The sequence below is a fragment of the Cyclopterus lumpus genome, chromosome 5 (assembly GCF_009769545.1).
Source record: "Cyclopterus lumpus isolate fCycLum1 chromosome 5, fCycLum1.pri, whole genome shotgun sequence".
NCBI classification, from domain to species: domain Eukaryota; kingdom Metazoa; phylum Chordata; class Actinopteri; order Perciformes; family Cyclopteridae; genus Cyclopterus; species Cyclopterus lumpus.
Window position 1 is genome coordinate 13,631,889 of NC_046970.1, and position 14,642 is coordinate 13,646,530.

General features: G+C 40.3%; 1 protein-coding gene across 1 annotated transcript in view; it reads right to left on the minus strand.

Annotated features, from left to right (window-relative positions):
• col7a1 (collagen, type VII, alpha 1) overlaps window positions 1-11,644 on the minus strand; it is a 54,259-nt gene extending 42,615 nt beyond the window's left edge. Inside the window, exons 1-12 of the mRNA XM_034533592.1 lie at window positions 11,442-11,644; window positions 5,185-5,257; window positions 4,908-5,088; window positions 4,641-4,797; window positions 4,440-4,533; window positions 4,190-4,348; window positions 3,877-4,034; window positions 3,448-3,577; window positions 3,203-3,322; window positions 2,031-2,186; window positions 1,285-1,404; window positions 1,042-1,185 (exon numbers count right to left, since the gene is read on the minus strand). Of these exons, the coding sequence (XP_034389483.1) occupies window positions 1,042-1,185; window positions 1,285-1,404; window positions 2,031-2,186; window positions 3,203-3,322; window positions 3,448-3,577; window positions 3,877-4,034; window positions 4,190-4,348; window positions 4,440-4,533; window positions 4,641-4,797; window positions 4,908-5,088; window positions 5,185-5,248 (1,483 nt within the window). The 5' untranslated portion in view covers window positions 5,249-5,257; window positions 11,442-11,644. The remainder of the gene's footprint in view (window positions 1-1,041; window positions 1,186-1,284; window positions 1,405-2,030; window positions 2,187-3,202; window positions 3,323-3,447; window positions 3,578-3,876; window positions 4,035-4,189; window positions 4,349-4,439; window positions 4,534-4,640; window positions 4,798-4,907; window positions 5,089-5,184; window positions 5,258-11,441) is intronic.
• Between the last annotated feature and the right edge of the window lie 2,998 nt (window positions 11,645-14,642).

Sequence of the window (14,642 nt, forward strand, 5' to 3'; positions counted from 1 at the left end):
AGTGGGAGCACACAGGCCAAATAACTAAGCCTAAAGCACCCACTGATGTCTTTTTTAGACTATACACTAATAAATAAAACATGTTATTCCATGACATATTTGCTTGATTGAATTCCACCAAAATCTAGTGAAGTGGTTGGGAAAGATTAACGAAGATACAAAGATAATCGATAAACATAGGCAAAAATCCATCTATAAAAAACTTCAACTTCAACTTTAAATGTCATGCAGTCTTCGATAAATTGTTTTGCATGTAATGTTTGACACCCTACATGTATGAAGACTTAATAGTATTGCTGAATACATACATTTGCAAATAAAGATGAAGGCTTCATTCAATGTGTTCCTCACTAAAGCAAAAAAGAAGGAACAGACTACTCATCCCAAACGACGGACACCACAAATAGTTGCTTCTCCTCAGGTTTACACAGGAACAAACAAGAGAGAAACAAGCTCAGCTGCAGTTTAGGTTACTATGGCGTTCAGTATGTAGAGCACTGTATATCTTACTTCTTTGATGGCACAACTAGGCCACACAAAAGGTTTTTAGTACTCCATTTCTGCCGGCTCTCTGCTCAGTGGATAGCAGTGACTCAGCCTTCATTCTAATAACACCCATGAACCCCATGAAGTGACACCATATGGGCCTTACTCACGAGAGACAGATGGTGTGTGTGTGTAATGAGTGTGTAGGTGTACTCGAAATGTTCTCTAAACAAAGCTAAACAGTAACATGTGAATGTTTTCAGAAGAGAGATGAACAGCAGAGCAGACTGTTGGTCAGCTTAATCTCTCCCTGCCTTTAGCAGCACACAACAGAAGGCAAGCACTTATTCAACGAGCATTATTTTACAATGATTACTAATTTAAAAAGCACAAACATAAAAAACGGATGGAATTTGGTGTCATGTGTAATTAGCAGTTTTGGTGTGCGTGTAACTCTGAATTTTGAGAGGTAAGACGGTACAATGAACACTAATAGAATAATTCCCAGAGAGCAGAGACAGATGTTTGGTGTTGAACTACTGAAGCCACACCTACCTATCTTGAACCTGGCGGTTGCTACCGGGCCCTCGGTGTTGCCCTCATACAGCGGGATGATGGTGACGATGTACTCAGTGTCGGACTGCAGTCTGGACAAGGTGTGAAACTCATCAGCAACCTCCACTGTCTCGACGTTTCGACCTTTGTTAACAGAAAAAAAAAAGCTAATTTGTAAAGAAAGAAATGAAAGACTGACTGGCAGAAATACAAGATGTTGTCTCATGTCGGCTTTGTCCTGACCTGTAAATGGTCCCCAAACCACACGATAGGCCCGCGCACCAACGACAGCTCTCCACCGCACACGAACGCTGCCCTCTGACTCCGTCTCCACTGATAACTGCTCCACTGCCTCAAGGCGCACTGACATGTGCAAAAACATGAACACAGACACTTTAACTCATATCTTCTAATTATACTGAAACACATTCCGAAGAAACAGTATCACTTTTAATGTGTACTGTATGCTGTGCATATACTGTATAACGTACATACTGCGTACTTCGGGCTGGGCAATAATTCAATATAATAATTTATTATTTTTCATTGAAATACCTTGAATTAATCAGATATCAAGATATCGTGAAATACAATTACGGCGTCTAGATTTATAATAACAAGCACATACTAACTCAAACATCTCATAAAATCTCAATTGATAGGCATTTTGCACGTAGGAATACGCCAGCATAGTTGAGTCAAATCAGTCTATTTATTCATGTTCTTTTTCAATAAACTGTTGTGTTCATTTTCCAAAAAGGTTGTTACATAATAACTAGTATTTTTTTTGTTTGTCAAGTATCTAATTCACACCAGACTATAAGCCCACCCCTACCAATTATGTACCTAATATTGCTACATCATGTAACTTTATCCCAAAATCAACAACTGTATTATACTGTGTCGACTGATTACAATTAAATTACAAGCACTTACATAATAATATAACAGTACCAAAGTAATTCCAATGGGCCACAGGGTGGACTCACATGTGCGGGCGTTGAGGATGGACGGGGACGCCGAGTTTCGGGGGAACAGGGGATAGAGGCTGACGACGTACTCTGTGTCGGGCTGAAGTGACTCTAAGGTGACAGATGTGGAGTCTGCAGACAGAGACTGCTCCAACAGCTGAGCTGCTGGCTGACCTGCTCCCCCAAACACATAATAGACAGGGTGAGTAGTCATGGAGGGCATGCATAGGATCAATTAGTGCACTGATAGCAATCACAAATGATACTGTACACAGTATGTCATTCGACAAATTAGCTGACAAAAAGCTGAAAAGATACAAAAGGTGTCTTCACTTCATCGACGTTACCTCGCTATCACCTCAGCGCAACAAATCTTGTTTTCTTTTGCATTATGTTTTGATGCTTTTAATGGTTTTATGTGAAGCCTTTTGAATTGCCTTGTTGTTGAAATGTGCTATACAAACATGCCTTGTCTTGCCTCTTGTTAAGGGATACACACTGGCCTCAATTAAATACTCTCACATACTGGATGTGGCTAGTCAGAGGAGGATCTCCGTGGGAGACTGGCACTCCTGCCACATGTTCAGAGGGAGACACTGTTTATATCAGCCTTCAGGGGCCACTTTTCTCTCCTGAATCACAGCAAAGGCACCTAGACATCTTGACACTGTTATAATCTATGCCACACCCTGTCATTAGAAATGTGAAGACAAAATTACTGACTATCCGTGACATAAGTGAAGATTTTCACTCTCCATCTTAATTTCAATTCTGGTGATGATACAAATGTATTTAATATGAAGTAAGGATTGGCCAATCAAAATCCTTACAGCCAGTGCCTGAGGGAGGCAAGGTGATAGAAAAGCTCATGTTACCCATACTCAGCCAGTACAACATGTACAGCAGTCAATGCATACATTTCCAACTTGCAACCAAAGGATAACTGTTATTCAGTCCTGTAGCTTCTTTTCCTCCTTCATTGTTACTGTAATCATTCATTCTGGCAAGAATAATTTTGTGATAAGATTATTATGCCATAACAAAAGTACGTGGTGTCATTTTTTTTTTTAAAGTTGAAAAGAGGAGATGTTGCTAATGTACTGTAAGTGTTATTAAAACACAATTGCACAAGTCAGATGAGTGGCAGACCGAAAGAGAAATACAGGTAAACAGGTATATGTGTGCCTGACCTCGTGGTCCATAGGTGAGTCTGTAGCCTTGCACAGGAGACGAAGGCTGATCCCAGCCCACAGAAAGAGAGAAGAAGCCTGCCTGGACCAGGCGGAGACTGGTAACCCCTGGCAAAGACCCTAAAGGAGGATAAAAAAAAGACATGACTGTAATAAGTTCAACAGTAAGGTTTCTTTCTGTCGAGTGAGGCAGGTTGCTCTAGCATTTTGGCAGGTTACACTGCTATCCTTAACTTTTTACTCACTGGTTCGTTGCTTGGCAGAAACAGACTCCCCCACACTGTTGGGGTATTGGGCGATGACAGTCACCAGGTAGTCTGTTCCGGACCTCAGCTCTTGTGCGGCAAAGGTTCTCTGAGTGGCAGAGACAGTCTCCTGTAGAGAGATCAGTCGTTTTTGTAAGCAGTCAATCCTAAGACAAGTTTTAACATAGTGAATGACTGAAATAGATCGGTCAGTCATGACATTCTTCTATCTGCATCATGTCTGCCAGCAGAAGGGAATTTCACTCTTTGTTCTGCCAAATTTTAATCTCAATAGCATCTACACAAAGAAGATCCACCCATTGGACATGTTCATACTCAGCCTGAAGGCATGCATTTCTCTCGCAATTTGCTACTTCTATCTAGGTCATCTCCATGTGTAAGGAATATTCATCTAACACCTGGACTCACCTGACGCAGCTCTGATGTGATAGGTTGACCCAGACCTGAGAGTGGCACATACTGGACCACATAGCCACTCACAGGCCCACCTGCTGCATTCCAGCGAATCCTGAGAGTATCAGACGTTTGGCCTGTGAACTGAATGTTGGACGGACCAGAAAAGGCCTCTGACAGGAGACAAGAGAGTGGAAGCAGGATGAGATATAAACAATTAAATGCAGGTTTACAATCTCACAATGAAGTCTAAGATAATAATAAGACACATGTTGACTGTGTGTATTTTTATATACTGATGTTATGTTATTTAAGTTAACCAACATACCATCACTAGCATAGACCCCTCCTGCTTTGGAACACACTTGGGGGCTCACAAGAGGAAGAAGTGTGTTCAGCAGTTTGAAGTCCCCAACAAAGAAGATGAAATCACTACTGGGCTGGGAGGCAAGCTGAGCCAGTTCGTTCCTATCTGCGCTCTTTATACCTAACAAACCACAGAAAATTGGCAATCACAATGGCTCAGAAGCAAGTCAAGCTTTGAATAAGAAAGAAGAGACTGCATGTTAGACACCTACCGACTGCAAAAACATGCACTCCTTGACCGCGCAGCTTCTGTGCTGGTTCTTCCACACTATCTTGTGACTTTCCATCTGTAATCAGGACAGTGATCTGAAAGTTAAAGAGGACCCACAGGACGAATTAGTAACACAAGAGGTCCTATGTTAAATATGCAGTTTTATAATTATAAACCCCCAAAGAATGGCTGCTCCTCAGACCTTTGGTACATCCCGACTGGACGCAGGGTTGAAGAAGTTATCAATGACAAACTTGAGACCAGCACCAGTGCGTGTGTTTCCTCCCTTGTAGTTCAGATTCTCTACAGCGTTGACCAGCTCAGTGCCAACCAAATAGGTACTAAATGTAAATTCAACTCTGGAGGGAGAGAAATGCCCTTTAAATACATATGTCTGCACCTGCAGTAAGATCATCTTCCATTGCATGCACAGGAAAGTACTGAGGTGAATATTAATCCTGTTAGTCACCTGGAGGTGTCGCTGTACTGTATGACCCCAAACCGTATCCCTGACTCGCCGACAGAGCTGGCGAATGGCTTGACGATCCCAGCCATAAAGCCTTTCACCTTCAGGAAATTAGCTCGGCCAATACTGGAAGACCCATCAACCAGGAAAACAATATCTGCTGCTTGCACATTATTACACCTGCCTGCAAATACAAAGCGATGGAGAATACATGTGAGCACATAAACAGACATACATCTGAGGAGAACACTTTGAGGAGGAGAATTAGAGTTATTCATACCCTGAGCTTCAATCCGTTTCATGGAGGACAGCAGGACAGTCACAGTGAAAAACCAGCTCCACATCTTCACAACCTGGGTACACGAAGAGCAGAGCAACATTTAATTATGTCACAAACTAATTCAACTCACGACAAAACAGTCTGACCACATTAGGATTTCATACTGCTTTTAACAGTAACTCTATTAACATCTATCCACTGATTCAGTATTCATGCTTGCAGATGTTGAAGGGCCTTGTTTTTTGTTTTTAATCACTACTCTTCGTTTTCTTGCGTCTCCAGGTTATATTAGTTACCAACTCTTATTAGAGAAAAAGCTGCAATCCCTGAGTTAATTACTATTCATCCCCATCAAATTTCCTGTTTCTGCGAGTCACCCGATTGTCACTTTCCTGTGCAGCTGCAGCCAATTGGTCATATGTTCCTCAGTATACGTTGAGGGCGGTTGAGCCCTGTTATTTGTCAGATTGTCTGTTTCTTTAGAGTTATAGCCATTGTTCCTGCCCGTACCTGTTCTAAACCACCGAGCATCTTTGATACCCTGCCTGCCAACCACGTCTCTTTGAACATGTTTTCTACAGAGTAAAGTATCTCTTATCATACCAGTCAAGCTTCACAAGTCTGTTTAAGGTCCAACTTATATTTGCATGATACAGTTTCAGTGAGTGTTACCGTTATCGGAGCACTCTGAATAAATCATTAGTATGATGAACAAAACCGGAGCTTTCAGTGTAAGGTAATGCAAGAATATGAAGTCATTAGCGCACAGCTGATCTTTCTGAGTACAACCCGTCCACACATTAACACATGTTAATATTATTCCTAGTAGATGTACACAAACTAGGCAAACAGCTTACTCCTTTCCCATTTGTCTCTTCCCAGTAAGAGATGTGTTCCTGATTACAAATAAAAAAGCCAGAATGCAATGTTGAGTTGTGTTCCATAAGGTGCTATATTACCATAGCTGAGGATGAAGATCTCAAGTGAAAATATGATTATGCCTATTAATTCTAAGCATGAAAACAGAATACTTTCATGTTCTCTTGCTCTCTCCACCATACTTTAATGATATTGTTTGTGAGTAATGAGCAAGATATCAGACATCCCTAAGAATCACTGCTTGTGCAGAATGGGGAAAGTGTCCCTTCGGACCAACCACTCCAGCATCAACCATCTTAAATCCAAGTGAACTTTTCTCCTTAAACACTTCATTTTATTAGCATTGTCATCAAGATTGTATTCCTCAACTGGAAAGACAAAATAACATTGTCTATCAAGCACTGTGGATACATTGAAACTTAATTGCACACATTGCCGTAAACACCAGATAAGGACATGTTAGACATATCAAAATTCATTCTGCACGACCACATAATGGAAAGAGGCTTGGCTAAAAGCCCAGGACAACCATTTTTACCTCAACAAAACAACAATAACAACAAAAAGCAACGAAATGCGTGCATAGTGGTGCTAGCGATTTTGCTACTCCATCCTACTCGTGCAAACGGTATTTCATCATGAAAGCAGAATTCACAGATTTCAAAGTCTTATAAACCTTACGATCAAAACTCACTGAAACAGCAGAATACAGCCATAATCATTCATTATGTCTTACCTCTTTTATCTTTGCCATTTTGTGAATACATTTATGTTTAAGTGCATATCAACTCTGGTAATGGTTACTCCAATATCTCTGGATCATTTCTAAGTGGATTCAAGCTGCCAACAATAGCAGACACAAATGCTGGTCCTAACTTACACTGATGTTGAGAGGAGACATATTAACCACCCCTGTTGTGACATTTACATTACAAAGGGCTGCATGTATTCGCAGATAGCATTTCATTAGTGTTCATTCTAATTCCTGTCCTAAAAAAGCTAAGATTTCTTCTTATTACTGAACCGATTTGTGTAAGTGTCTAAAACGATCGGTTAAAAAACATGCCAAGACTTTGTAAAATGTAGACCTAATGATGATCCGCATGCACATTTATGTAAATTCTAAACGTGGTACACTAAGACAAAAACATATGTGCAGAGAGACACAAACCAATAAGATAATGCTGCAATATGACAACATTGTCTCCCTGTGTGTTTTCACTTGACCTCATCGGAGCAGATGAACTCTTCCATAGTCCTTTGATCAGATTAGTCTCTTTTTGTTGATATCACTCCCCACGGTATGACCGATAACACTCTCAAACTTCACTACTATATGTCTGGGATGCAGATGCCAAAACCGTATAAACAATATACAAAAATATATTTACAAAAATATATTTCTCACAACTTTCTCATTTAGATTTAGATTTTTACCTTTACAAATGATCAGTGATACCAACCACTGAAAACCACCTCTTCTTTTTATTACAGCCTCTATTGACATGTACCTTTTTACAGAGGTGATGCACAACATAGCGAAATAACTGACAGAAGTTGAGCCAACAAACAAAACCTCTGATCTACTCTGTAGAGCTACGGAAGCTAGAGTAAACATTCCTGGGATCAAAACTCTGAGAAGCCACTTACGTTGATGAGACCAAATGTATAAGTGAGGGCAGCGTGACAACAGCAGACAGAAGTGGTTTTCTGAGCTTGTATAGGAATGCAAGAAGCTTCAACATCATCTGGAATTGGGTCATTTTCTTTGCTGTCTCGTTAGAACACTGACCTGAACCAGACAGACTGTTAGTGTTTCCAGCGTCAGAACTAGCCCACATGAAAGAAAGCTGGAGTTAACTCATGTTGACAGGGCTGATTACATTCAGCAGACAGAAAACTACGTTGAATGGCTCCCACTTTGTTGTAGTGCTGTATAACAACTATGTTGACAAATATAATTGCTCTTACCAATAGTTTCACATACATTTGTTTGCTTTATTGCTAAGACTCTCACAACTGTCTGGTAAATTGAAGGCTACAGCCAGCAACCTGTTAGCATATCTTAGCATAAATACTGGAGACGGGGATGAATATCAGTTATTTCGTCAGTACAAAAACTAAAGAGCAACAACTGTGTTTTTAAATCACTGCACCCAGTTGAGAGATAGTTGGGCACATAACCCCTCATGAAACCATAACGTTTTTGTAGGAATCAAACAAACAAGATAACAGCATGTAAATTATTGGACTTTGGAAGTGTTGGCAGGTGGATTTCATTAACTTTGGACAGAGCCAAGCTCTTCAGTTTTTATGATAAGCTCAGCTAACATCTCCTGGCTGTAGCTATACATGTACCTACAGACATGAGAGTCTGATCTATCTCTCGATTAGAAAGCAAATGAGCAAATTTCCCAAAATGTCATACTATTTCTTTAAGAAGTATGGCAAGAGAGTTTGAGGGTCTTGGGTCTTTCTAGAACAATACTTGAGTAACTACTTTCATATATTGTATCGTATATAAAGTACATACAGGCAGTGCAGCAATTCTCTAAAAAACAGTTGACACCAGACTCCATTGGCCGACGTTGCCTGAAGCCAGAATATCATAATTAGCCATACAAGTTTGCTTCCTCTGTAAGATGCCGATCACATAACACTTAATATGTAACACATGTAATGCCCATTTCCCTTTTTCCAAAGTATTCTAAGACTTCTACATCTTTAAAATTAAATGATGTACAATTAGCTCCTAACGAGCCACATCCAAACACTATTGATTACAGGTTTCATTATGTCACAATCCAGGTGTTTAGACCACAGTCCATACCCACAGCCTATTCTAAGCACGTACGTAATGGCTAACTTAACAGATCACAATTGAAAGGCATTAATGATTTGAGGGCCATTAAAAACACCAGCTGAGTACTACAAGAAGTGGCAGTAAATGTTAAAAGCCTCACAAAGCCCACATTTCATTTTCTTCCTAGTACTCCCACAACCATACTCTATTTTCAGGCCCTATTCTAATCTGTGAGTAAATACAATCCGGCTGGTACATATTTTCAAATATGTGTTCAAATAATGCACTGGTCTAGGTCACATGCCAATTGAGGGAGTAACACACTTCTTCTGATGAGCTCCTTTTTTCTTACAGCATATGTAAAGTTATTAATCAACAACATTCCTGGGGTGGCCTCCACACCTGGGACTTGAAGTACATGGTTTATAGATATGGCCACACCCACTATAGGCCACCTGGAAATTACACATGGGTTGAAGATCAATGTCTTAGTAGCAAAGTGCAGCTAAAAGCTATCCACAACAGGCATCAAGTGAGGCCTTAGTGTGGAAAAAAAACCTGTATGCATCAACACTGACAGGGAAAGAAAATAACTTTTCAGGAACAGGAAGAAAACAAGATTAAGCTCATCCTAGAGCTTCTTGTGGGAGCTCCACAGAGGTTGGGCTGTGCTTAGTGAAAGTTCAGCTCAGGCAGGATCACAGAGTTGCGGTTTAGTAGAGATGCCATTCTCCCAGGGGCGTCTGCGGGCCACAGGCCACTGCAATGTGACAGAGTGCAGGATTGTGTAAGAGCCAGGCTCCCTCAGCACAATCGGTCACCAGGGAGAGTGACACAACTGGACAAGGGGATGGAGGGGTCAAAGGAGTACGGGGCTGTCACAGTAAATTACCAAAGTCTCCTGCAAATTTGCTCACACACCAGAGTTGCATGCCATAATCTGCTGGTGGCAAGAACAGAAGAGCCTTACTCTGAGGCTGTCTGGGAGTCAAAAACAGGATAAACTGATCCTGTCACCTTTGACCACTACCCTCAGGTCAAGTACAGAGATTATCATGTCTGCTAGTAATGGATTGTTAGTCAGTTTTTTCATCCAAACTAAACAAAAGTACTAAAAACAGGCAGCTTTTTTAAAGTCTTGTTGGAACAAGAGGTCACAGAATGATCTTATCCTCCTTTTGAAATATTTCACAAGCTTTGTATTACAAGCCAGCTGGAATAAATCAGAGAAAAAACTGGATTAATTAATAGGTTATCTCATTAAAAGACAGTAAGACATTTAAGCACCAGTAACACTCAAAATATGCACATATGCATAAGGCTGCAAAGGTTTTCCAAAAAAAAAAGCGTTGATACAATTATCTAAAGTATTACTCTTAAAAAGTGAGGAAGATCTGAAAATAATGGACAACAAAATGTTCCCTTACAAACCCACACAGTAACCAGCAGCAGCAGCAGCCCTCCATAGATGACACACTTGGGAGCCATTAGCTATGCCACAGAGTGCACGCCACAGTAAGGCTGCAGCAGTGCAGTCAATGAAAAGATGAGCGAGTGGGAGGCTGAAGTTGAGTCAGAGAGGAAGAGTCTAATCAGTCCCGCTGAAGGTTTTTCAGACATTGTTTTAAATTCCATGTCAATTGGGGATGTCTTGCTGTTGCATCAGCCAAACCACAGCAAAGACATGGATGCACTTTGAAGTGGAACAGACAACTGAAACCATAAAGTCAGAGGCGCAAACAGAAGAGTGAGAGTCCCTTCTTCTGTGCAGGATCAATTAAATTCAATTAAATTCAATTCAGTTTATTTTGTATAGCCCAATATCACAAATGACAAATTTGCCTCAGAGGGCTTTACAATCTGTACACTTACGACACATACATCGGATCAGGAAAAACTCCCCAAAAAACGGATCATGGTGTGAAGCAGGAGTGATGCCCTATAACTAAGGGAGTTCAGCTGAGGTCAACGTGGTTGATACTCCCACGTTATAACTTTCATGAAGACTAATGCAGACAGTGCAAATGAGTATATTTACAGGATGTGTCGGGGTTCGACATTCATTCATTTAAAAATGCATTACAATGTTTTTTGTCTAATCACTGAATCTTCTGAGATAAATACAATTTCAGAAACGGTGAAAATGAAATGATACATGTTCTGCTCGGTCATGTCCAAAGGCAAGGTTTTTTTTCTGCAGGGAAAACAATTGGCTACAATTCAGATAAGTGCTCTAAAGTATAAGAGTTATCGCTTCCCAGTATGCACGTGCAGAATAAATCAATTTTAAAAAATCAATATTTTCATACATACATTTAGATATCGCACACATACACGTCAATAAAGATAAGATAATTAAAGATAAGATAATCCTTTATTAGTCCCGCAGTGGGGAAATGTACCGGATTACAGCAGCAAAGGGGTAACGTGCACACAAGAGACATAGTCAAATCAATTCAAAACAAAAATGTACAGCAGAATCGCACAACCCTAATCCCTGTAGCACACCGGTATTCCCATAAATGTATCTTTATTAGGAGGCTGCCACGGAGCCCGGGGCGGGACCTCATCTTACCTGGGGGATCTCTGCTCCGCGCACCTGGGCCACAGCCTGCCGCTCCTCACCTGTCCCCCTGTGGCATATCCAGCCCTAGCTCCCCGTGCAGTGGCTGGACACACAGTAGTATTCCCAGTCAGCGGTGTCCAGTGTCACAGCTTCAACTAAAAGCACAAAAAGCACTGCAGCTCAATAAGTGAACTCCTGTCGTTGCATCCCTGCAGAAGAAAGCTCTCTTTCTGATTCCCGTGGAGCTGAACACCAGCAGCAGCTGAACAGTCCAGACTTGTTCAGATGCCTGAAGGGGAGTCCTAAGCTCTTCCTTTCTGATTTGTTTCCTCCCCACCTCTTTCTCTTTGCCTCTTGTCCCTCCCAGCTCCTGCCTGCAAGCAGCCCATGTAACCATGCAGAGTTGAAACATTAGCCAAACAATGTCGCTACTTTTCAGGCTCGGGGGTCACATGATTTCACGCCGATTGCCTTTATTTACGGTCAACCCACTTGGTTCAGTACCTGTAAGGAACTTGGGACATTGACAATAAAAATATCAGAAAGTACTGTGGGCAGCTTTACTTGTATTGCTGTTGGCCTGTGTGTATTTAATAATTACATTTTTTTTTGCGTTTCAAAATTGCTATTTTTATAATTTATTCAGTGCTAAAATGGAAATCCAGAGCATTTTCCAACTCAAGGAGTTCAGTAATGTCTCTGCTTTTGTGAATTTTTTATTTTTATTTTAAAAGAATGATTTTGAGATCTGGAACCAAGGGAACACTTATGGCGACACCAAAACATCCATGAAATATAGCTATTGAGCACCCTTTGTGGTATGAAAAGCATAGTAGTGTTAGCTTAGCTGGCTATGTCACTGTACATTGCCAGATGCTCACCTCCAATACAATATTAGCTGGCTTTCTACTGTTTTTATTTATATATTTAGATAACTGAAATGTTCTCCCTAATAGTTTCTTCTGCAGCTATACACTTATTGTCAAATGTGTGACATACCTGTCAAAGATTCACAAACTGGTCACAGCTGACATCTTAACTTGTTGGCCTAGACAGTGAGCAAGCATGAACAATATGAGGACCATGAAAAGCATCTTAAGGGAATTTAGCCATCATTGATTTTATGACTTTATAACTAGAAGTCACCTTGACAAGGCAGCAGCACACATTGTATCGAGGTGTTGGGCTTCAATATGGCCTTCTCAAATACAAGCTCTCTGACTACATTTAGCCCCTCATCCAGGTCGGCTGTGTCACAAATGTTTGCACAGCTTCTGTACGGGATGGATTTATGAAGAACAAGCTACTCATAACCGAAGAGCTCTTTATTCCTGATCTTCTCAAGGTCCTCCTTGGTTCCATCAGTTGACCCTCATCATAGCAATAGGCAAAGTAACCACAATCGCACGGAGAGGGACAGCCAACTGGAATCTGTTTTCTGGTTATGAAAATCAATAAGACAGAGAAAGTGTTGTTACTTAATAGTCTGAAAGAATCAAGATTCTATTATCTTCTTTCTGTCACCCCACCAGCCCTTCTCAGGCTCAACCTCATCATTTAATTCAACACAAATTATGCACCAATAAAACACATTTCTGTGCATTTGTTATAGATACAATTACCCGCTTTAGAGAATAGATTTTTGTGGCATTTCACTTTTTTATAAAATTATTAAAATTGAGAATTTGGTAACTTCGGTTGGGGAAGCCAAAGGAAATATCACTGATATTCTATCTATATATATATATATATATATATATATATATATATATATATATATATATATATATATATATATATATATATACGTTTCATCATATGTCAGCGATGCAAAGTGCATCTTTCATCTTATTTTTAGGATTAAAAAAACGGCCTTAACAACACAATTGCAGTTCAGATGAGTGGTGTATTTCTTTTATATCCATTTACACTTAGCAACTGATTTAAAGTTTAGTGTCTTCTGTGTTTTTCGGGAGAAAGACAGGCTGGTATAAACCACCAGCCAAGACAGGCAGACACAGCTGTAAGGCATACATGCGAGGCAGATGTGTTATGCAGCTCTGCATCTTTGAACCAGCCAACAAAGCGTAACCCGTCACCATGCTTCATTAATTAAAACACATTCCAGCACTAGAATGTGTGTTCTCCCAACACTGCTTTTTTTAGCCCGCGTTGGTTAAGGACATCAGAGACAACATGACTTGTGGTTTAAACTGCTTCAATTTGCACACAATTCTCCACCTTCACTCAGTGTCATTGATTGGATTTGTTCAGTAGCTGATATGATTTTACAACTACAACAAGGATTTGACTCTGTGAATATAAAATAGCAAAAGAAATAAGTGTTTGAATGACATGCTCAGCAAACCCTCCTGAAAAGTGGGCAAACATGATTTGTCGCCAGGAGAAAATGTCATAAGATCTCCAACAAATGTTTTGGCCTACAGTGAGCAATTTCTGTCATTGTCTGCCAGCGCTTTGGCTTCTCATGCGAGGGTTCAGTGTGCAGTCAGGCAGCAGGACCCACCCAGTAAACCATTGAAACAAGAGGAGTAAAGTAGGCATGAAGTGCAGCTTGTTGTAATGTGTGATAATGAACTCCTACTAGCAAGCTGCTGTCAACAGGTGTGAACAGGTTTTTATTTTGTGGGAATGAGTTGGAGTTGTACACTTAAAAAATGGTAAATCATCATTTCTCTACATAGATGTACATACAGATGTCTCATTATCCCTTTAAACAAAGATGTATCGCTGTCATCTCTTTGACAATACCTTTGATTTTACAATGAGATTGCTTGATCATTCAAAACAAAAACATTGTAACATATTTTAGTAATTAGAGAGGTGAATGATTTTGTTTGCTGTCCTCTTGAAATGTAATCAATTTGTAATTCTGAAAACAAAGATGAGAGGAAATCACATTTTACTTGCTGTTTTAAAGTGCAGGTTTTCTTTCTCAATGGAAATAGGAATGCAAAGGGACTGAATAATGACAGGTGATGTCTGTGATCTTTGCTTTCTTTTGTGATTGGTACTCTCTCCTCCAACACTGGTTGCTCTACATGTTTAGCTGATTTAACTGGAGTTAAAGATGTGTGACAACATGGTGGACCGGAGAGATCACAAGAGAGTGCAGTCTATTCCCTGTCGAGAGTCATTTTCCTTTTCAGCTTTATACATATACTATTTCCGGGTGGATTTTCTGTGTTT